The sequence below is a fragment of the Silene latifolia genome, chromosome Y, assembly GCF_048544455.1.
Source record: "Silene latifolia isolate original U9 population chromosome Y, ASM4854445v1, whole genome shotgun sequence".
NCBI lineage: Eukaryota > Viridiplantae > Streptophyta > Magnoliopsida > Caryophyllales > Caryophyllaceae > Silene > Silene latifolia.
The window spans coordinates 150,516,896-150,541,651 of NC_133538.1; the positions used below are offsets into that span (position 1 = coordinate 150,516,896).

The 24,756-nt window shown below is 39.3% G+C and overlaps 3 protein-coding genes and 1 non-coding gene across 4 annotated transcripts; 2 read left to right on the top strand and 2 right to left on the bottom strand.

The window, feature by feature from the left end:
• Positions 1 to 2,744: 2,744 nt before the first annotated feature.
• Positions 2,745 to 2,851, top strand: LOC141634844 (small nucleolar RNA R71). The gene has a single exon (XR_012539563.1). It is a non-coding gene; the product is annotated as a small nucleolar RNA R71 (small nucleolar RNA).
• Positions 2,852 to 6,610: 3,759 nt separating this feature from the next.
• On the bottom strand, positions 6,611 to 8,014 carry LOC141629171 (uncharacterized). The gene is made up of 3 exons (XM_074442215.1): positions 7,065 to 8,014; positions 6,865 to 6,992; positions 6,611 to 6,687 (listed from the first exon to the last, which is right to left on the bottom strand). The coding sequence occupies exons 1-3, from the start codon at positions 8,012 to 8,014 to the stop codon at positions 6,611 to 6,613; spliced, it is 1,155 nt and encodes a 384-aa protein (XP_074298316.1).
• Positions 8,015 to 18,038: 10,024 nt separating this feature from the next.
• LOC141633207 (transcription factor RF2b-like) lies at positions 18,039 to 19,800 on the top strand. The gene is made up of 4 exons (XM_074445656.1): positions 18,039 to 18,471; positions 18,556 to 18,688; positions 18,787 to 18,871; positions 18,951 to 19,800. The coding sequence occupies exons 1-4, from the start codon at positions 18,164 to 18,166 to the stop codon at positions 19,292 to 19,294; spliced, it is 870 nt and encodes a 289-aa protein (XP_074301757.1). The 5' UTR covers positions 18,039 to 18,163; the 3' UTR covers positions 19,295 to 19,800.
• A 1,246-nt stretch (positions 19,801 to 21,046) lies between these two features.
• On the bottom strand, positions 21,047 to 23,689 carry LOC141633206 (CBL-interacting protein kinase 2-like). Its single transcript, XM_074445655.1, has 2 exons — positions 23,554 to 23,689; positions 21,047 to 22,830 (listed from the first exon to the last, which is right to left on the bottom strand). The coding sequence occupies exon 2, from the start codon at positions 22,710 to 22,712 to the stop codon at positions 21,309 to 21,311; it is 1,404 nt and encodes a 467-aa protein (XP_074301756.1). The 5' UTR covers positions 22,713 to 22,830; positions 23,554 to 23,689; the 3' UTR covers positions 21,047 to 21,308.
• Between the last annotated feature and the right edge of the window lie 1,067 nt (positions 23,690 to 24,756).

A 24,756-nucleotide genomic window follows, 5' to 3' on the forward strand; every position in this document is an offset into this window, starting at 1 on the left:
GCATGCGCCTATAGGCAAAGGTGCCAAATGGGCACGTGAAGGTGGTCTTTTCTTGGTCATTAGGGTGAATCGGGATTTGGAAAAATCCCGAAAACCCATCAAGGTAGCAAAAATGAGAATGTTGGGCAAGTCTTTCCAACATTTGGTCAAGGAAAGGGAGGGGGAAATGGTCTTTCCTAGTTGCCTTGTTGAGGCGCTTATAGTCTATACACATTCTCCACCCGGTTGTGACTCTTGTTGGAATTAGTTCATTCTTATCATTGGTGACTACCGTGACTCCGCCCTTCTTCAGCACAACATGCACCGGGCTCACCCAAGCACTATCGGAGATAGGGTAAATTATGCTTGCATCATAGAGCTTCAACACCTCCTTCCTAACCACTTCTTTCATAGCGGGGTTAAGGCGTTGAGGCTCAATGGAAGATGAACTCTCATCCTCCAAATGAATACGATGGGTGCAAAAAGAAGGGCTAATCCCCTTAATATCATCAATTGAGTACCCAATGACATCCTTGTACTTTCTCACAACATCAAGTAACTTTTGAAGTTCGGTGTCATTGAGTGCACTATTGACAATAATAGGGTAGGTGTCATTAGGGCCAAGGAAAGCATGTTTAAGAGTAGAGGGAAGAGGTTTCAACTCCACTTGAGGAGGCGTAGATCTCTCCTCCTTTTTACCATCTCCTCTCAAGCTTTCAAATCCTTTGTCCGGGTCTTCTTCAACCGTTGCTTCCATAGCTAAAGCATACTCCCGGTGTTCCTTGCAATCTTTTACCTTGCCCTCAAGGAACCCTTGTAAACCCTTGTCTTCATCAAACTTATTCATATCAACCCTTTCTTCTACCACATCAATCATATAACAAGACTTTTCTTCCGAAGGCTCTTTCATAGCCTTGTTCAAGGAGAATTCAACCTTATCTTCACCCACTTGCAAAGAAAGCTTCCCATTCTTCACATCAATCATGGCACCCCCCGTAGCAAGGCATGGGCGCCCCAATATGATGGGAATATTTGAGTCTTCGGGGATGTCCATAACATAGAAATCACATGGGAATGCAAGTTTCCCCACCTTGAGCGGGACATCCTCCACAAGACCAATTGGGTATCTTACCGACCTATCCGCAAGTTGGAGAGAAACCCTTGTTGGCGAAAGCTCATACCCTTTCAACTTCTTGAAAATTTTGAGGGGCATAAGACTAATGCTTGCCCCCAAATCACACAAAGCCCTCTCAATGTGCACGGTCCCAATCTTACAAGGTATGGAGAAGCTCCCCGGGTCTTCAAGCTTTTGAGGAGCCTCATTCATGAGAATTGCACTACACTCCTTGGATAAGTTCACCGTGGTTGTCGGGCTCAAGGAGTTTTTGTTTGAGATAAGCTCCTTCAAGAACTTTCCATAGCTTGGAATCTCCTTTACGGCATCAATGAAAGGCATGGTAATGTTGATACCCTTCATCATGTCCATGAACTTCCCATACTTTTGTTCAAGTTTGGCTCTTGCCAACCTTTGTGGAAAAGGAATTGGTGGCACATAAGTTCTTACAACTTGTTGTTGAGGCTCTTCAACCACCTTTGTTGGTTCATCAATCACTCTTGGAGTTTCCACAACAATTTCCACGAGTTCATCTTCTCCCTCCTTTTCTTCAATTACCTTAGGAGGTTCAACCACAACTTGAGGTTCAATGACATTGGCCGGTCTACTACTCTTCCTCTTCTTGACAAATTCCCGGTCTTCCAAATCCCTACCACTCCTCAAGTGGATAGCATTCATGGTTTTCGGATTTTCCTCGGTTTTACCCGGGAATTTCCCTTGGGAGGCTTGTAGTTGGCTCATTTGGGTAGCCAATTGGGAGATTTGGTTGTCCGTCATCTGTTGAGAAGCTTGCATTTGGGTCCTAAGTTGGTTGATGGATGAGGTTGTCTCGTCATGTTTTTGAGTGGAATGGTTGATGAATTGTGTTTGAGTATTGACAAGTTGGTTTTGGGAAGTCATCAATTGTTCCATCATGAGTTCCAAGCTTGACTTTGGTTGGGTGTTTTGTTGGAAAGGTTGGGTGGTTTGTTGGAAAGGTTGGGTGGTTTGTTGGAAAGGTTGGGTGGTTGGTGGGTTGAGTGGTTGAAATTGTTGTTGTCTTGGTTGGAAGCTTCTTCCTTGGAAACCCGGTGGACCTTGATTGAATGTTGTGTTTTGTTTTTGAGTTTGAAAGTTTGGTTGTTGTGACTTTTGTTGGAAGGTTGGGTTTTGGACATTTTGAGAGCCATTGGAGAAGTTTGGGTGGGCTCTCAATCCGGGGTGATATTGGTTGTTGTTAAATTCTTGCTTGGCCGGACTAGACTCCCATATCCCGTTCACTTGCTCCATACAACTTCCATCTCCAACCACCAAAGGACACTCATTGGGTGGGTGTCCTTGGTCTCCACAAAGCTCACAACTATAGACTTGGTTCCTCATAGAAGAATTGCTAGATGTTTTGCTTGAGCTCATCAAAGCAACTTGTTGCTTAAGCTCTTCTATCATCTCTTTCACTTCCACATTGTTTGCCGATTCGACCGTTGACTTCCCTTTCCTCTTGTGCCTATCATTGTTCCAATCAAAGGTACGAGAAGCCATTTCTTCAATAAGCTCTTTCGCCGTCTTGTGGTCTATCTTATCCAAAGCTCCCTTCCCCGAGCCGGAATCAAGGTTCATCTTCATCTCATTGTTTAACCCTTCATAGAAATTGTTGATTAGCTCATCATCCCCAATACCGTGGTGAGGACATAGCCTTTGGAGGCCCTTGTACCTCTCCCATGCTTCATAAAGGGTCTCATCTTCTTGTTGGGTGAACCCTTGGAGCTCACTCTTGATTCTTGCGGTTCGTTGGGGTGGGAAATACTTGTTGAGAAAAGCCTTAGAGACATCGTCCCAAGTCCGAAGAGAGTCGGGTTCACAACTTTTAAGCCATTCCTTGGCACTTCCCCTCAAAGAGTAAGGGAAAAGCCTAAGGCGTACGGCATCTTCCGTGACTCCATTGGCCTTGAACATGTCACAACTATCCAAGAACTCGTTGAGATGCTCGTTGGGGTTTTCGGTGGCTCCCCCTCCGAATTGGTTCCCTTGGACAAGTTGTAGCAAGATGGCTTTCACATCAAAATTGTTGGCTTGAATAGGTGGCTTCACAATACTCGGATTCACCACCTTTTTCGGAGCCAAGTTATCTCTCATAGGAACCGCGGCCATTGTTACTTCCGTTTCCGGTGTTGCAAAAGGATTTTCGAAAGTTTCAAAGACCCGTGGTTCTTCTTGAAGGTTCTCAATTACTGGATTTTCTTGAGGAATCGGTGTTTCTATAAGCCCTCTTCTATGGAGTGAATTTAGTCTTCTCGCGGTTGCTTCGATCTCGTGGTCAATCGGGCGTATTGGTTGACCTCTTCGAGCTTTCCTAACCATGCAAAAAGTCCTACACACTTAAGAGAGGGATTAGTAACAAAAGACTTAGTCTAAACAAGAACGAAAACAATTAATATCTAGCCGAACTCCTCGGCAACGGCGCCAAAAACTTGATGGTATCAAGCTATACCTCGCAAGTGCACGATTTTATCGTTGTACACTATTAAGGGTCGATCCCACAAGGAGCTAGGAAGACTACTAATCGTTTTAACTCTATGGTTTAGCTAAGTCGACAATAAAGGGAAAAGGTTATGCTAGAACTACTAACAACAAGGTAAAGCAAACTAAATAGAAATAGGAGAAAAAGCAAGATAGAATAAAAGGTTGTAAATCAAATATATTAAAAACCTAAGACTCGGTTCTTCCCAAACAATTCGTAATTCCACGCAATCAAATCTCTAGGCTAATCACAAGGGTAGCAAGGTGAGGAGGTGACGACTCTAATTCGCCTAAGACCCCCCTCTCGGGTTCGAAATAGGACACTAGTACTACCCACCAACCCCCCTCTCGGGTTCGAAGGTCGGAATCCCTAACTCAATACCCGACTACCCCAAAATCATGCATTTTCCCAAGGTAGTCCGGTTATTTGCTAAGGTCAATAAGCCCCGTCAATTCCCGGGTCATCCCACTCCCTCTCTCGAGGGTCGATTTCAAACGCTAGATTAGAGGTGTCCTACCCCGGTTCTCCCTTTCGGTCTCAACCAAGGTTAACACTAGGGTCAAATCTCGAGTATCCAAATCACAACCTAACCAACTCTCGTTGGTGGTCAAGGGTCGTAAGTCAACACTACCCAAAAGTCAACCCATAAACCAAGTCATTCCTCTAACCTACCCTCACCAATTTCCCCAAATAATTAGCCTTTATGAAATTCAATTAGTGAAATTACTCATGTTGGGTCAAACCGAGCCCTAGTGGAGGACTACTCACTAATCATGGTCCTAATTGCAAAATAGACAATAAAGATGCAAACTTTGGTCATGAACATGGTGAGAAGATGAATCTTACTACTAAACATGCAACAATCCAACAATAGTTGTAAAGAAAGATGATTTAATCTAATAACTAGGTTGATTAAACCTAAAGACACAATCTTTAACCAAATCAACTCAAAGATTAAGTCTTTGAGGACAACTATCCAAGGAAGAACAAATGAAAGAGAAGCAAAGGAAAGATGAACAATAAAAAGATGAACAATGATGAAAATAACAACAACAAACAAACAACAACAACAATTTTAACATAAACAATCAACAAACATGAAAGAAGAACAAAATGTAAACAAATGAAAATAGGGAGAGAATTAATACCAACACAATAGTGAAAGAGGAATTTGGATAGAAATAATAAAGAAGGAAATCCTTCAATCTTCTTACAAACCCAAATTCAATCACTAATTGATTGAAGAACTTCTCTAATTAAGGAAAGATTAACAAAGAGATTAACAAAGTTTTAAGCTTGAAAGGGTAAATATTCTGGATCTAGGGTTGTGTGTACAAAAGGGTTTAAGAGGGGGTATTTATAGGCTTGTACAAGATTAGGAAGAAAAGAGGAAGAAAAGCCCAAATCTCGTCTCGTTTTTAGTTTGCCGGTGCACCGGCAATGGTGCTCCTACCGCAAAAACCGCAAAGATTTAAAATGTCCGGCATCCGTGTTTTTGCCGGTGGGCGGTTCTTGTCACTTCTGTCGGCAAAACACCTTCTTCAGACTTCTTCTTCTTCTTTATGGTGCGTAATGCTGGTTGGGTTGACCATTTCACGGTCTCTACCCAGCGAGGTCAAGCTTGTTTTTCACCAAATTCTTCAATTAATTCCACTTGCTGTGCTTTACCGGTGGGCGGTTGCCCCGCCAAGCAAAACACGATCTTCAACTTTTCTTCAAAAACTTGAGTGATTCTCGGGGTGTGTTTTTGCGGTGGCTAGACCAGGCCACGGCCTCGCCAAGAAACACACTCTTCACCATTTCTTCACCTCTTCTTCATGTAAAGGCAATGGGGTGCCTTTCTTTCCCCGATTTCTCCATACTTGGGTCGTTTCCTACAAAAGGAAGCACAAGGTAACAAGTACGGGCATTGGGCACAAAATGCAAGGAAAAACACCCGAAACCAACTCGATATGAGTCGGTATGCATAAAAGAAAGAGGGAATTAGAAGTGAATTAATCGTATATCACCTATTCTTCAAACATAATCTCATACCCATTTCTGTCAAGTTTCTCATGTCTGATAATATGAGATACGATTATGAAGATGAGTGTTCATCTTCAGATCTGGTTTTTGAAGAAGATCCGTGTACATTTAACATGTTTACTGTTGATGTTCCAGAAGTTGTGTATGAATCTGACATTGAAGAAGTGATGGCCTCTGAATCTGGGATTTTGGAGGGGTCAGTGATGATTTCTAAACAAAAAAATGAGCCTGAATCATCTGATCTTCCATCCTCTGAGTTTGTTCCTGATTCTATGGGTGATGTTGACACTGTTGTGCCAGAAACCTGTCCTGAGTTTTTGGCATTTGATAAGAGGATGGAGGAACTTGATCGTGAAGCTAACAGAAGAATCATCGCGGTTGAGGAGCGAAGGAAGAGGGTATTGGCGATGCAAGATACTCCTGAACATAAGAGATGGTTTATTTTGGAGATCTCTAAATATTTTCCAGCATTTAAAGTTGCACTTGAAGATCTTTAGAGGTTGATCTCAATTGAACTTTTTTTCAATTTATTTTTCAGTTTATTTAAATTAACTAATGATGAAATTGCATGCATAATTAATTAAAGCCCAATGATAATTATTTGAGGGCCTGATAATTGTTTGCATGCATAATGCCACCATTTTCTTAGATTTTGACGAGGCTATGCATGCATTCAATCATCATTTATTGTTATTATCATTATTGTAATCAAGTTGTATGCCAGGGGGAGATTTAAATAAACAGCGTCACCAACATCATCAACATCAAAATGTGCAAACTTAATACAGACTTAAAATGAACCTAGAATTAACAAAATAATACAGCTTGTTCTTGAGTTTGACTGTCTGCTGCTTTTTGGTTGTGAACATGCTGTTTTCTGGTTCTTTTACTTGCCGAGTCTATTCTTGACTGTTGTTACTGGTTGGTTGTTGTACTGTTTTCTTCTGGTTGCACAAAATGAGTACATCAACCAACCAAAGTTGATGGTTGGCGTCTTAACTGTCTACTCTATCAAATACGGTGAATCGACATTTACAAAGATCTACCAACTCAGTAATATTTTCTGCATTACCTGCATTAGCAACATCAACACTATCAACATTGTTAATATACCTGATGCTGTCTTTTACCAAGCTTTTTTCTGCCTCTAAATACTATGGGAGTAATCCTTCCTTTGCTAATTTGCTTTTATGCATGTGTGGTATTTTGTAATCATTATGTCCTCTTCGTTTTAACACTTCTAGCATACAACCCTGCATTGTGATGAACACATAATTTAGCTTAATCACTTCTAAATTTTCGAAGGCAGTTGTTACTGCTACCACTAGCTCATCCAATTTGTATGAATTGGTGAGTGTTTGGAGAGACTGGATGGCCCTAAAAAACCCCAAATCCAACACATTAAGGTCTGGTGAATTTGGGGGTTACTGAACTAATTGTATGTTTCACCCATCACTGCTTGCTGCCTCTCTGAAATCTGGATCATTGTTGCTGATGTGTGGCCTTGCATTATCTTGCTGGATGAATATGTTTTTAGTTGCATTTGCAGGCCATTTTCTCTTGATTTCTGGTAGCACCACCCTTAGCATCATACTTTTGATAACTGGTTTGGTAATGCTTTCAATTGGTTTTGTCTCTAGTGTGCCTGCAACCCTATTCTTTGAGTTTCTTTGGGCTGGCTCCAAAGAAACAAGGGGCCAAATTCCTATCTTTCCATCAAACACACATTCATTGTTAGCATCAAATTTTGGTCTCGCAACAGCACACATAAACATGATTTTGCCTATGTAAGATTTTGATTGAACGCTTCTGAATGGTTCTTCTTCTGGGTCTGGTTCTGTCTGACTTAAGTAGTACCTTTGCCTATCTTTAGTGATGTAAAACCATTTTTCATCTATGTGTATAAGATTACCTTGGTCTTTGAACATGATTTTACTTAGCATTTCATCATAATAAAGCTTTGAGAGACAGAAAATTAACCTAGCAAGCTTATTTTTGTCTGTCAAACTTGGTTTTAGAGCATTGGTATGACTCCTTATCACTTTACTTTTAACCCATCTACAGACAGTTGACTGACTTACAGCCATAGCAGCAGCCATCCTTTTTTGAGTAATCCTGAGTTTGTAGTGAATGCTTTTGAACCTTGCAGCATCAAATGTCACCTTGTTAGTTCCTTCCCTTCCCTTTAGTTTGCTATTCACGTTAATGAGTACCCCTGCATCTCTTTGTTGCTTTGCTTCATTCCATAAATTCGTGATGGCTTTCCTGGTTACACCATATTGTTGAGCCAACTCTAGCATGGTACCCCTGACTGGTTTCCCATTTATACATTTCAGAAGTATAATCTGAATAATTTTTGCTCTCTCTAAGTTACTCAAGTTTTTGATTTTCTTTGCCATGAATTTGTTTGTGTTTAAGGATAATTTATTTGGGTGTATTTAATGAGATTTTTTGTTTGTTTGCATATAAATGAGTTGCCTATAACAGTGACTTTCTATATATAGCTGTAACAAACCCTAATTATTTTAATTGCACATAATGTTGATTGATGTTGGCGCAAATTTGGAACTGCTCTGAAATGTTCTAATTGGCGCAATCCTGAAAATTTGGCCTAAATTTGATCTTAATTTAGTGCCAAATTTCAAATAATTTCTCCACTTGTGTGTCCTCTTGATGTTACAGTTTTGATTGACAATGAAGGAAGAAGTGAAGGAAAACCCATGCAAATCTGAAGTTAATCTCACTTTGTAGCTTTATGAATCTAGAAATTTGAATAAGTGTAAGTTTAATTTCAGAATTTTTATGAAGGGTTGTAATTTTATGAATCTAGAAATCTCAACATTGTAATTTAAGTAATGTAGAAATTGTAATAAATGTAGAAATTTCAGAAAAATTCTGAGATGTATGAAGTGTACAATTTTCTGAAATTGTATGAATATTATGGCCCACAGTTTATGTAATTTTGGAGGGAAGGATTAAGTTTAGGGTCCTGCTATACGTCGTCGACGTTTTACTAATTATCGTCAACAATTAATGTAAATTTCCAAGTTTGCCCTCCATAACATAACTCCATTTCCGTCTCACTAAAATGCAATTTCCGTCTCCGTCTCAATAAAATGCAATTTCCGACTCACTAAAACACAAGTCACCGTCTCACTAAAATTTTTCAAACCAAAAAAAATAAGGCGGCTTTTCAGAGAAAAAAAAAGGAGCGATTTTGTTTACAATATGAACGGGAACGATTTTTACAACGATTCCAACAATGAAGCTAGTAACGAGGTGAGTATACGATTTTGTTTTGTCAAATATTTATGTTTTATTATCGATTGAATCCCGAATTAGGATAGATGCCTTGATTGTAGACGGAATTATGATAGAAATTGTGACGGAATTATTTGAAAATGCAATTGAAAAAAAAAAAAAAATTACATGGACTGGGCCTGGACGAAGAACTTTTTCGTCCAGACCAGGTTTTGGACAAAAAAAATCCTTCGTCCATAATGGGCCTTGGATGAAAGAAAATTTCGTCCAAAACCAGGCCTGGACGAAAAAATCCTTCGTCCAAGGCCCATTATGGACGAAGGATTTTTTCGTCCATGCCTGGTTTTGGACGAAAATTCCTTTCGTCCAAGGCCCAGCCCGTGTATTTTTTTTTTTTTTTCCGACTCGTTTTGTATAAAACATTTAAAATAATTAATTTCCGTCTTTGCATTATATTTATTTTATTTTATATTTTTTCCGACAATTCAAATAATTAATTACCGTCTTTATATTATATTTTTATCTTTAATATTTCCGACTCGTTTTGTATAAAATAATTAAATACCGTCTTTGTATTATAAAACAATTGAAATAATTAATTACCGTCTTTATATTATATTTTTATCTTTAATATTTCCGACTCGTTTTGTATAAAATAACTAATTACCGTCTTTGTATTATTTTTATATTATTTTTTATTTACTCCGACTCGTTCCGTAGCAAATAATTAATTAATAACTAATTTATCGAAATGCGTGCGCAGGTGATTAACGATGGAGACGGTATTGATTACTCAGATCATTTTAAGACTAGCTTGTTCTTTGCATCTAGTATTCAAGCGTTTAATTGGGCATATGAGATCGGACTCCGACTCGGGTTTGGTATAAAAAGAGCAAGCAACAATAAAGTTGGTCGTAACACGAATTTGAGACAACATTATTTTGTTTGTCGGATGGGTGGAAAAGGTCCCGTAAATAAGGATGCCGATTCTTTAATGAGGGGTAACACGGCTACCGCGTGGTGCAATTGCAAATTTTCAATGAAAGTTGTTGAATTAGAAGAGAATAAGTGGCAGCTTGTGATGAGATCCGGGTTTCATAATCATGCTTTAACGTTGTATTGTGACGGCGACAGATACTTTGCAAAGTTTGATGACGAGGAGTTGGCTTATATCGATGCCTAAGTTAGAGCTCACGTTAGACCGACAATTATTAGTGCGGGTTTGCATCAGCGGAATCCGGAAAAGTCAAGACCTAATCGGCGACAAATCTACAATCATTCTCAGAAAGTAAGGGCCGAGGAAAGAGATGGGAGAAACCGGCAAGACAATGAGATGTTAGCACTTGCGGTTCAAAGATAAGTACGTTCATTATTGGGTCAGCGATCGGAGGAGACCGATGAGCTAACCCACGTGTTCATGGCTCATCCAGAAGCCGTTAAGATGTTTCGATCATACTATTATGTGGTATTGATCGATTCCACGTACAAGACAAATTTATACCGTCTTCCGCTTGTTGAGATTGTTGGAGTCACACCCGTCGGGAAGAGCTTTGTCATTGCGTATGCTCTTGTGAAGCATGAGTCCGAGGATGGATATTTGTGGGTCTTACGGAAACTGAAGGCCCTTCTCAATGATGTCGTTCAACCTAATGCTATTGTTACTGATTGCGAGGCAGGTTTGTTGAACGCGATTCCCATTGTTTTTCCGGATTCGTCTCACTTGCTATGTCTTTGGCATATATATTCTAACGTGGAGCCGAAAGCACTTGATATCACGGGTCAGGATAGTTGGGCTAAGCACATAACTTGTAACTTGTTTCAAGCGGTTGTCGAGGCGGAGACCGAATATAAGTTTAATGTTGCGTGGGGCAATTTGGCAAGGGAATGGGCGGGAGTGGCGGCTTATATTGAGAGGCAATGGTTCCCGCACTTGGAAAAATGGGCCAAGTATAGAACGAACAAGATAACTCATTTTGGGAATACTTCTACATCCCGGGTTGAGTCGGCTCATGCGAATCTGAAGAGATGGTTGAATAGCGTGAAACTGGCCGTTGATAGCATTTGGATTCGGTTTCATTCTTTGATGGAAGCGCAACATGTTGAGATCCGACACTCGTTGGAGTTATCTAGATCGAAACGGTTGACGGGGATTCAACGATTATTTTTCAGACTTTCTTTAAAAATATCAAAGAATGCAATCAGTGAATTGCGTGAAGAATTCGAAAGAGGTGCCAAGATGACGGAAGATGCCTTGATTATCGATTGCGGTTGTGTAAAGGCTACTACACTTGGTTTGTTATGTGCTTCTTCACTTCATCGCATTGCTATAAACGGATCTCGGGTCCCTATTGATGTGTTACATGCATTTTGGAGGAAGTTGGAGTACGATGGTTCGGAGGCAATGCCGACTTGTGACGATGATCGATTGGAGGAGTTATTCGATGAAATTCGGAATGCAGATCCAAGTATGAGATCATCCATGGTCGATGCCCTTTACTCTCAGATACATCCGGAACAGGAGGATGTAAACGAACCTCGGGTGAACGAGAACCCTAGAGGACGTCCGAGTAGGGGAACTCGTAGAGATCCGTCCGCCGTTGAGCATGCACGGGTTCGGGTTCGAGTAGGCAGTGCTACGCCCCAAAGAAACGCGTCTTCCCAACGTACTCCTTCTAGTACACCCCGTTCTACTCCGACGGTTCCTGTTACTCCGTCGTCTAATCCCCGTTCTACTCCGACGGTTCGTTTTACTCCGTCTAGTACCCCCCGATCCACTCAAACGGGCCCCGGTACACCGTCTACCACTGCTACCACGAGTACGGGGAGTTTCGGCACATCGTATTGCGCACCTCTTGAGGTAGACTACACCATTGGTCATTGGAGGTACTTTCCTTATCATCAATTTTTGCCTTCCTGGTTTCACGAGCATTTAGAAGCGTGGTTTAATCCTTTCGGAGACAGTCATTGTGGTTTTCGAGTTATCTCACATGCTGTTCGGGGTGACCAATCTCATTTCACGATGGCTAGAACAGATTTACTTAGGGAAATCTGTAGTCCCCTTTACCGTGAACATATTTATGGCCCAGGGAGATTTGATGCGGAGGTAGCTAAAATTACATTTATGGATCAGATACCGTTTGGCTCGGGTCATTGGATGGACGGTTTCGATCTATATGGTTATGTTACGATGTACAATTGGGTGATATGTTGTATTTCTGCATATGATGATCGAGAAGGTCAGCGACATTGGAATGGTAGTTATACTTATTTGCCTTTACGAGCCCCCCGGGAGTACGTACCCCATATAGTGTCTTATGGGTATTACATGCGGGAAACCACTATTTGAGGCTCCAGGTACGCCCCTTGTCACCTATGCCTCCAATAGCTCCTTGTTGGGTACATGATGCAAGCGTAGCTCATTATAATGGCCTGTATCGACATCAACTATCTGTATGGCGCAATTACGCGAGTTGATCTTAGCTTTTATTTGTCCGATTATTGTACCTTTTATTTTATATATCCGAATATTGTACCTTATATTTTATTTTATTTATCCGATTATTGTAGTTTATTATCCTCTGCATCCGATTAAATGACTTAAAACGTAATTTAATTAAAACATTCCTTAAAACACAATTTGACATATTTTAATTAAAACATTCCTTAAAACGCGTTTTGACATAATCAAAACATAAACCAATAAAAACATAATTAAAACATACCATACCCCAAATACCAAATCCTAAACCCTAAATACCAAACCCTAAACCCTAAACCCTAAACCCCAAACCCCAAACCCTAAACCCCAAACCCATACCATAAACGATTATTACTTAAAACATAACATAATTAAATAACTACCGAACTTAATTATCTTCCGATGATGAAGATGACGATTCCTTATCTTCTTCATGATCTTGAATCTCAATTTCTTCAGGTTGGGTAGACATATATTGAGTCAACAAATCATTCAAGTAGAGATAAAGAATCCCTTGGTTGGGCACTCTACCGGCACATAAGTCTGATAGTCTTGGGTAATCGATCACGGTGAGAATGCGCTCAAAATATGTAAAGATATCACTTTTTAACCTGCGAAACTCCCACATCTTCTCGTTTAGTACTTCATCAGAAACAACCTCATCTCTAACTGCTGGAGTTAGAACATGATCCGGGTTTCCTTGTAAAATTATACAAAGCGTACCAATTGGAGGCTCTTCAAGCATGTGCCATACAGTGTCACTGGGAACCACTGATTCAAGACGCTCAATTAGAATTGGTAAATTTTGAACAATTAGATCGATTCTTATTTGATAAACTCTGATTTTTTGAGCATTTGTGAGAACCATTTTAGGATTGGATGTCGTGAGTGAATAATTAGTATTGTAGTGAGTGAATATGATTGGATGTTGTGATTGAAATTGACATAGAATGGCCTATTTATAAGCTATTAATTGTAACGGCTATTTTTGAATTGTAACGGTTATTTTGAATTATAACGGTAACATTTGAATTGTAACGGTTATTTTGAATTATAACGGTAACATTTGAATTATAACGGCTATTTTGAATTATAACGGTAACATTTAAATTATAACGGCTATTTTGAATTACAACGGTAACATTTGAATTATAACGGCTATTTTGAATTACAACGGTAACATTTGAATTACAACGGTAACATTTGAATTACAACGGTAACATTTTTCCCTATATAAACATCTACATAATGTTGTATTTCTGCACTCATCTTCAACTTTTTCTATTTTCCAATCATCTTCATCTTCTTCCATTTTCTTCTTCAAATCTCTACTTATGTCAACATCATCCTCAATGTGGGGAAACCACCCAATTGAAGGCCTTGATTTTAAGAATCAAATTTGCAATCGTTGTCAAAGAAACGCTATCATCAAGATTTCCGGGCCAGTTACTAATCCGAAGAAAGCGTATTTTAAGTGTGTACCTTGCGATCATTTTGTGTCGTGGTTAACTGAAGATCATTTGACAATAACAAAAAAGTTGAATATAGCATGTGAAGATGAAGGTGATGATGCATCAAGTGGAAATGTCATGAAAGAGCAAGTGATAGGTATAAAAAAGGAGATTTCGGAAATGGTAAGGATGATGAAGTTTTATTTCAAGTGTATCTTGTATTTGTTTGTTTTCATTATGTTAGCCATTGTCATGAAGTAGTGAGTATTTCCAGAAATGTATGAATTTGCATCAGTTGCTATGTATTCAAGAAATTTAAGAAATTTCAGAATTAACCAAGGTTCAAATAGTTAACTAACGTAATCATCCAACATAAAAAAATGTCTTCAAAAACGTACAACATAAAAGAAATAAAAAAAAAAAAAACTAGTCTCCTGACTACTGATCATCCTCTTCCTCGCTATCAGTGTACACACCATCTGATCTACGCTGAACACGATCACCGGGTGTTTGACGAGGTCCTCGCTCACGTATGATCTCCCCAGCCCTCTCAACCAAAGGGTCGATGTTCTTCATCATCTTGCGGAAGAAGGAAAGCTGTTTCTTGTCATCGGTAATTCTTTTGGCCTCGGCAAACTGAAACAATAAAGCACGTGCAGTCTGCAAATTGACAAAAACAACTAAAACATTATAAACATTATCGACGAATAGTAAGAAAGTTAAACAATTATTACAACAACTGTAAGTAAAATTATTACCTCAGCGGGAATATCAAAATCATCCTGTGGCGCGGGGGCATCATGGTGGTCGGGATCAATGATGAACGGGTGAGAATTCCCATTATACCAAGCCTCATAATCTGGCGTCGTCTCACCCGGGAAACTAACTGGTCTCGATCTACGAGAAATGTGAACCACGTGATCCTGCCAGCAATCCCAAAGATGATCAGTCTCCGCAACCCCAACCCTAACCTCGTACCCAATCCCCGAAGTAGGACGATGCGCTACCAATCTCATAATGGGATTGGGTATGATCTGCACATACCCAAACTGTCGTAAACACCGATCAGGCTGGTACGGCTCGGCTATGTCCATGAAACGAACACAACCGGCATATAGAGTACGAGGATGATACTCCTCCTGACGCGGCCCGTACGGATCCCACCTAATGGAAGCACAAGTAAGCCCATCTAACAACCTCCGATACTCCAACAATTTCTCCGCATTTTGAGCGAAGGGACCAACGGATCTCCAAGAACACGACCGAGGCTGAGTAGGGTCAATCGCCGAAGGTGGACCGGGTCTGAACATAGGAAAATACTCATATATCCACGATTGCAACAAAGTCAAGCAACCACCAATAGTCTTCACACCAGCACGTAAAGCCACACCCAACTGTCGGTACATGAAGGCTAGTACACCGGCTCCCCAAGCGTAGTCGTGTACACCATCACTATCATACACTAAAGGAAACAACTGAGGACGTAACCTATCACCTGATTTGTCGACAAAAAGTGTCGACCCCAACACAGCAGCCAAAAACCCCTGAGCAAAAACAACATCACAATTAGCTCTCGCCGTTTCACAAACTGCATCTACCAATATACCCCCACTCTTGTAAATAGGGACCTTCTTACTAGAGTTTAACGGCAACCTCAACTGGTCTGATGAAATCCCAAAGAAGCCACAAACATACATAAGGGGATCCGCCAACGTCCCGTCATTACTCTCCACCTTACAACAGTTACCATCAACCCGAACACCTAAGATCTGCGCAACATCGTGAAGGAGTATGGACATCTCCCCAAAAGGCATGTGAAAACTGTTGGTGTCGGGTTGCCATCTCTCAACAAAAGCAGAAATAAGGGGCATGTTATAATGCTCGGCCATGGAATCTAATAGATGAGAAAGACCAGTACCGTCATAAATAGTCTGAACGGCCGGATGGAGTTGCCAACAACTCAACAACCTCGTCTTACCAAACCGGTGGTAACCCGTCAAAACTGGTCGACCGACCTCATTAGGAGTCGGCCATAAGGTGTTGGCAATGTGGCTCCAAAGCTAGGAATCACGTGGGGAAACATCGGACCACCCGGAACACGATGATCGATCAACCAAGAGACATCCTTACCCGACTTCTTCTTCTTCGGAGCCACCACACTACTAGAACTACCATCCGACATCCGCTGAAAACGCCCCTCCTCATTCCGTCTACGTGGCACCCTACGCACTCGCTCATAACCCGCCTCCTCCTCACCTATCACATCACCAGACCGAACCAGCTCCTCCTCCAACCGCTCCTCAGTCCACGAATCGCTACTACCACCTCCAACCTCAGATTCAAACTGGAGGCCCTTTCGAGCTCGAACGTGACGGTCATTTCCTCCACCGGCCATCTATTCAAAAAATAATAAAAACGCATTGATTACTTAAATTAATAAAACAAAGAATTTATAAATATAAGTTAAGTAAATTAAAAAATTAAAAAAAATAACAAAATAACAAAATTAAAAAAAAAACAAAATAACCCCGAACGGGGTTTATTAGTAATAATTAGTTTCCATGGTACCCCTGAAGTTTGCATTTTTTCCCCAAATGCCCCTACTTTTCTCGAAAATCACTTTAAATGCTCGTATCTCTTAGTCACGATTTCAGATAGCCGCGAATTTTTTTTCTAAACATGTAGATCTCGGAAAGACAATCATTTTGGCAAAAAAAAAAGTTTAATTTCTGTAAATGTGATCGAAAATAAAAGCCGGTCAAAGTTTCCCGAACAAATAAACTTTGACAAGTCGTAACTCCGTTCTAAGATAACATAAAAACACGATTTTTTTTTTCAAATCGAACATCTCGTAAAAACGATCAACTTAGGAAAAAAATCGCGCCTTTTCAATCTTGTAACTAAGAGATATGACCGGTCTAACGTTTTTTTGACAAAAGTATGGGTATTTGAGGAAAAAGTGCAAACTTGAGGGGTACCATGGGAATAATCCCTAATAATTAATATTTTACGTAAACAAAACGAGACGGAAAATAAATAAATTTATAAAGACTTCGCCACGGACGAGAATTATTATTAATAATTTATTAGTTTTTAACACTAACAAAAAAGACAGAAAAATAAGTTTTTAAAAATTTAGAAAATAAAATTAATAATTTTACAACGAGTTCGGCACGGACGAGGTTTATTATTATTAATTTATTAGTTTATAACGATAACAAAACAAGACGGAAAAAATTTTATTTATAAAAAAAAAAAAAAAAAACGAGAAATCTGGGCTGGACGAAGAACTTTTTCGTCCAGGACCAGGCCCAGACGAAAAAGTCCTTCGTCCAAGACCCATGATGGACGAAGAACTTTTTCGTCTGGGCCTGGTCCTGGACGAAGAAGCCCAGATTCGTGTTTTTTTTTTTTTTTTTTTCGATTTGTTTGTTCAACGATTCCGTTTGATTTTCGCATAACACGACTTAATCCGATTGAACTCAAAGCATCTATCCTAATTCCGTCACAAATTTGACATCTATCCTAATTCCGTCACAAATTTACAAACTAAGCAAAATACTACAAAATTTTTTTAATACAAATCACGTACCTTGTTGAATGTTTGAATTCGTGACGGAAATGATGCGGTGGATACGTTTGAGTCGGGTTTTTTTTCTTCAAAATCTGAGTCGGTTTTTTTTTTTTCAAAATTTGGAATGTGATAGATAGTTTTTGAATAAAAAGGAAAATATTAGGGGGAGTGTGAGGGAGGGGCAAACTTGGAAGTTCATTAAAATTGTCGACGATATTTAGTAATTTGTCGACGACCTTTAGCAGCTAGGTAAGTTTAATCCATATTGTTTTAGTTTAATTAATCTTCTCTTCTCTTTCCTACATACAAGTCAACTTGTCCTTTTTTTCCTTTCTTTATTCATTTTCCTTAAATGTTGTGCACAAAGGCTTGGGGAACTAGAGGCAGAATTGGAGCAATTCATGGACTATACAACCAGTTGTATATGTTGTACGGTGTAGAATCTGAGCTTTGTGAAAAAAGTATCCGAGCTTTATATTAAAGAATATGAGCTTTATTAAAAAGTATTGAACTCATCCATTTACACATTAAAAACATGAACTTTAAAGTAGCTCAGAAAGAATACATATAAGCTCGTATTCTTATACCTTTGGTTGTACCCATGCTTATGGTACAACTGGATGTATAATCCTATTGGAGTATTAATTAATATGGGCAGAATAGTTTGATCAAGTATCACGAGATCCGTTGGTTTGATGAGCGTGTCCACCTCTCTTGGTCTCTCTTTTTTTTCTCTCTCACATTACTCATTACTCATTCCTTCAGTTTGTGTTTCTGAATTTGAATGTCGCATCCGATGGATAAGCAAGTCGATGTGGATCCATCCAAGCAATGCGAGATGGCGGCGGCATTGAGAGGCCCACATCACCGTCGAGCTCATTCTGAAGTCAGCTTTCGTATACCCGACGACATGGATCTGTCTTCCGAGATCGGATCCGAAGACGACCTTTTCAGTACCTACATTGACGTCGATAAGCTTGGCGGATCTGCTTTCGATACCGCTAACAATGCCTCCATCATGGAAGCCAAGAAAGCCATGCCTCCTGATAAGCTTGCTGAGCTTTGGACTATTGACCCCAAGCGCGCTAAGAGGTTTCTTTTCTTCTTCTTAAACTTAAAGATTAAGCTGATGGTTGAGGTCCGATCAATTCAATGGTCTGTTTTGTTTCCTTTTAGAATTCTGGCTAATCGGCAGTCTGCTGCTCGGTCCAAGGAGAGAAAAGCTCGTTATATTATGGAGTTGGAGCGTAAAGTTCAAAACCTTCAAACGGAAGCCACCACTCTCTCTGCTCAACTCACGCTTTATCAGGTCAACTCCCCTTTTTCGATAACTAAACCGATTCCTGGATCATCATCCATGTCTTTCATTCTTATTTACTTTTCCATTTTCTACTGTTTCTTATGTAGAGAGACACAACTGGTCTGACCAGTGAAAATACAGAACTTAAGCTGAGATTACAATCTATGGAACAAGCAGCCCAATTGCGCGATGGTATGCACTTTATCTTTGCGTGTTGGTTGATGTCCTTTTTGAGTAGATCTGTAACTTGGGTGTGGGTGTTTTCCATTAGCACTCAACGGAGCACTCAAGCAGGAAGTAGAGAGGCTCAGAATTGCAATCGGAGAAGTCATGAATCCCACAGAATCATTTAACATGGGAATGTCGTATAATTCTGCAGCAATCTACACACTGCCTCACCAACATCAGCAACATCAGCAGAGTATGCAATTGCCACCGCCATTTCAACAGCATTCCCATTCGCATTCTTTGTCACCCAACAACCCCCACAATTCCTCTGAGTTTCATTCTAACGATCCTCTTGGAAGATTACAAGGGCTCGACATTGGCGTCAGGACTACTGTCAAATCTGAAGGAACCTGCTTGTCTGCCACTGAAAGCAGCTCTACCTTTTGATGACTTCCTAACTAATTCACTCACCACTATTTCTTCTGTAGATTGTCTGTACACTGATTTCATTCATTTAGCTAAGCCCTTCTGTTTCGTTTGTCGAGTCATCCTGCAAAACGGGCGCTCCTCAGTTGTTGCTTTCTTGATCACTTTATTGCTAGTCTGGAATGTATTTCCTGCACTTGTCAACCTGTCTCTCCTGTTCCACAACCACTGTATCTTTTTCATCTGCTTCATTACTTCAGGGTTTATTGTCTAGAAATAAACACTTGACACCTTTTTTTTATTGTTATGGTCATATTGTTTGCTCAATTTCAACTTCGGTAGCTTACTGAATATTAAGACCGTTGTTCGGATTGATTCAAGAGCTCTAGAGTAGAGTACGTATTTTTTTACAGAGTTTTAGTCTAAATTTTTTTCTTAATTTTATTCTCTCTTAAGACTGCTTGTAGAATGGTATAACATTGTTTTGAATTTGATTGAAAGTTTACAATTGAAGGATATTTATCAACATATTGAGATGAAGTATTGTTGTATTTTTGAACTTCTTAGTTCACCTTATTTATACTGTAGTTTAAACAAGACAAATGACCCTCTCGCTCGGTTTGAAATTGCAGAGGACTGTTTGAAATTAAAACAATGAGCTTAACAACAAATCATAATGATTAATTATGAACCACAACAAATCAACAATGCTCCAAACAATGATTTATAAATGACCTAGTTCCCAAATGCAGTCTAATTTTTTCCATTCTACTATAACTCCATCCCTTTCCTTCCAAATCCCTTTATACAAACAGAATGTTGAAGTCACTAATCAACTGCACAAATGTCGGCTGTGCTCTTGGGCCTTTGGGACAGATGCAGCAACCCCATACACCAACACTTCACTGCAGTACACTTACACTTGCAGCAAAATAATCATGAGCTCAAGATGTGAACATTAATTTCTAGGACACGTTACATTTGCTACACGCAGACACAGCAGATAATACAAGAAATATCAGGAGTAAGCACATCCCTAACGAATGTGACATTGCATAGTATAAACAAGCAACAGTAGGAGCTGAGCTCTCCAAACAATTCAGAGTAAATGTGTTATTCCTTGTTAAAGAGGCGCACCTAGCAAAATACCTACCTCAGTAGCAAAATCACCGTCAACGTCTTTCACTTCACTTCCAAATCAGTCACAATTATAGTTCTAACTAATGTACTTTCCATCTCAATCAAAAAAAAAAACTATAATAATTAACTAGATACAAATAAATACAATAATGGTACTTGAGATGATAATAAGTAGCACTGTAGCTAGTAGCTAGGGTGTTGTATTGGGACCTTGGAGGAGGTAGGGGGGAAGCGAGGGAGTAGGAGGAACATTAAAAGGATTCCAGCCATCAATGTCGATGTCATGCTTGTGGAGATGGTGGAACCTTTGCAACAGGTACACTATGAAGAATAATTGTGACATGAGATTAATCTCAAGGCCGAATATGTAGTTTATATAAGAACATCCACAGTCCATCCAGTATCAAAGGCTAGTATTATGAAGATATGAACAAGCTATCATAGACAAATCATTTATTCTTTGCTTGCACTTACTCTATCAAGGTTCTTCACTTCTGCTACTTGAAATGAGTAGGCCAAGAAGGCTTAGTCTTGCTCATGAGCTACAATGCCACAAAAGGAACAACATGGGAAGAAGCTGGCCAAAGCATTGGCTTAAGCGCACCCTTTTGACTGCAGTGTACAAGCTATGGATTGAAAGAAAGAGTTGGGTTTTCAATAATATTGTAAGTAATGTTGATTGGTTAGGAAAATCAAATACATTGCTAGCATTAGAGGTATAAATGAAGAAGATGTAGTAACAGCCTCCTTGGTTAGTGCATGATATCATCTTGCATTTGTATCTCCCTTTGCAATGAAGTATATACCTGAGTACTTCCAGGAAATTTTAAAAAAACCCCAAATTAATTCCATAATAAGATCACAAGTTGTTTTCCATCCTCAAAGCTGCTAATAACTATTGCTGATTTTGTACTTGTTGCTCCGGCACCGTTATCTGATGCTGGTTTTCCAATGGCGGTTGCTGCTTTTGATTTTGCTGTTCACCTTGCCATGCCCAAACAATATCTTGCAAGGCAGGTCTTATATCTTCTTTTAGCAACTTCTGATATTCTAGAGTGTCCCCATTGGCTTTTCTCAACTCCACCAAATAGAGTGACTGGGCGAGCTCAAATATTTCTGCATCAATTGACAACGGACCTTTCCTTCCTTCGTTGAGCCCTTCAAAGTTTAGCAGCCCTTTGTCCATCCTTTTCACTTTCAGCTGAAGGCTATTGGCGGTTTCCATTAACCGTGAGATTACAGTGGAAGCAGGCTCTCTAGAAGTGAACCTTGCCTCCTTCCTTTGTCCAGTGTCTTCAAATAATCCAGACAAGTCAAACCCGCATGAAAGAGAGATAATATCAAATGCATTTAACTCAGCTGGGAGTATGGGCTCCTGCCTGGATTCTGCAGTCGTAGCAATGCCACTCCCAGAAGGACCAGGATCAGCACTCCTCTCGGCACAAGCCACGTCTTTGGTCTCTAACTCAGATTGGATGGGCACGGGGGAAAGGTCCTTCCTAAGCCAAGAACTCTCCCTTATTTTAGCAATAGAGATTCTATTGTCGGGGTTTGGGTCCAGGATCTTCCCCAGTAGCCTGCGTACATCCTTAGGAAACCAGCTAGGGCATTTATATTCTGCTTTACCAATCTTTCGATACATCTCCATCAGATTTGAATCATGAAAGGGAAGATAACCAGCAAGGAGAACAAATAAAATGACCCCACAAGACCAAATATCAGCTTTAGCTCCATCATACCCCTTCCTGCCGATGATTTCAGGAGCAACATAAGCAGGGGTACCACAAGTAGTATGCAGCAAACCATCTTGGCGTTTTGACTCGGCCAGGGCACTCAAGCCAAAGTCAGTAACCTTGAGATTTTCATTTTCATCAAGCAGCAAGTTTTCAGGTTTAAGATCACGATGATAAACACCGCGGCTATGACAAAAATCAATAGCAGCGATCAACTGTCTAAAGTATTTCTGGGCAACATCCTCCTTGAGCCTACCTTTGGCGACCTTGTCAAAGAGTTCACCGCCTTTAGCATATTCCATAACAAAGTAAATCTTGGACTTGTTGGCCATGACTTCGTAAAGAAAGACAATGTTACGGTGCCTAACCATACCCATGACAGAAATTTCTCTTTTAATTTGTTCAATGAGGCCTACTCTCATAACCTTATCTTTGTCAATCATCTTGATGGCCACGCTTAAGCCGGTTTGGATACTCCTGGCGTAGTAGACTTTAGCAAAAGTACCTTGGCCTAATAATCTTCCAAGTTCATACCTTTGCATTACCACACCCGTTTTATGGTCCATGTCATACCAGCAAACTAAGAGGAGGCAATACTAGTAGACAAGTTTGGAATTTGGAGAGTGAAAGAAGATGATCAAGCATATATTTCCGAAAAAGGCACGCCCTAAGTTGTAGCAAGTCCTGGAACAAACATAGATACAAAAACTTATATAAGGCGGTACGCCCTAAGCTGTAGCAAGTCCTGGAACAAACATAAATACAAATACTTGTATAAGGCGGTACGCCCTAAGATGTAGCAAGTCCTGGAACAAACATAAATACAAATACTTATATAAGGCGGCCTCTAACTAACTAATCATATAGACGGGGTAACGATAAATGTATGTAAACAGGGGCGAAGCTACCTAGTAGCAAGGGGTGGTGGTCGCTACCCCAAACTTTAAAAAATTGGTTTAGAAGACGGATTTTTGCTATCCCAAATATTGCTGAATAGCTAATAAGTAAATGTTATCTCATTAAATGTACAATATACATTGTGGTTCAATGGCAAAGGCTTTAGTTTTCAACCTAATGCCTAAATTAAATCCTAGCTTTCGCCCCTCTATGTAAAACAAACTCACAAGACAGTTACTGTAATTGATTAGGATAGAATTGGAGAGTAAGAAATAAATAAAACGATAAGATCCAAAAAAAAAAAAAAAAAAAAAATGAGATTGAGATTGTGATCAGTCTTGAAAAGCAAAGATGAACATCAAGGCAAATATTTAAAGCTCCAAAAATGAATAAACATATAAAGTACAATTAATTAATTATAAGAAAAGAAAAGAAAAGAGGGATTTGATTGATTGATTGATTAATTAACCTTATTAAGGTGAAAACTGAAAATGGAGGGAGGAAGGAGACCTGAATATCAATCTGTCGGCTCTCCAGTTGACCGCCAATTTTCCCTTTTTTTTTTTCTTGATTCTCTCTCTAAATTAATTACGCTGCTACTGTTACGCTTACACCATGCGTTCCGTCCTCCTATAATCGGCCCCTCATTTTCCTTTTCCTTTCGAAAAGGTTACGCACACACATTATTTTTAAAATTTTTAGACACAAACCAATAGTTACGTGACACGTGGCAAATCCTAGTTATCTAGGGTGCTGTTTGGCCAAGCTTTAAAAGTGTTTTTGTAACTGAAAAAGTAGTAGCTTGGCCAAACAAGCTAAGGGGGTGTTTGGCCAAGCTTTTTAAGTGCTTTTCTAATTGTAAAAGTAGAAGTTGGGCCAAACACTATAATTTAGGGAGATAAAAAACTACTTTTGAAAAGTGAGAAGTTGATAAAAAGTTACTTGAAACAGAAGCACCAAATTGATGCTTCTGCTTCTACTTCTCCCAAAAACTCTTAGGATTATGGAAACTAAAAAAAAAAAAAAAAGCAGTAGTAGGTCAAACACATCAATTTGTTAAGAAACTACTTTTACAAAACTTAGGCCAAACAACCGCAACTTTTTCAAAAAGTAGTTTATGAAAAAACTCATTCTAGAAAGTAAAAGCTATTTCACATAAACTAGGCCAAACAGTATCTAAATTAGGAGTTTTAAAACTACTTTTAAAAAGTCAAAAACTAATTAATCACCCCCAAAAGTAGAAGTAGATATTTTCTACTTCTACTTCTACTTCTACTTTTCACATAAACAACCAAAAAAGAAAAACAAAAGTGGTATGAAAGTAGTTAGGCCAAACACATACATTTTCTATAAACCGCTTTTACAAAAGTATGGCCAAACAACCAAAACTTTTCCAAAAAGTAACTTGTGAATAAACCCCTTTTAAGAAGTAAAATCTATTTTACACAAACAAGGCCAAACAGCACCTAGGTTAGATTAATTTAGGGTTAAGTTAGTCATTTTGCATATATAGTTAATTAATTTATGGTTAGTTTTATTTCCTTATTTGATTTATTTTGTTTCCATTTAGTTTTAGTCAATTACTTAAAAATAAAATTATTTATTATTCAATTAAATCAATTTCGGCAAAATCTAATTATCATATTCAATTACATCTGACTAACTTTTGCATCAATCAAAGTTTTGCATCAAATTAACGAAACCCGAATTTTA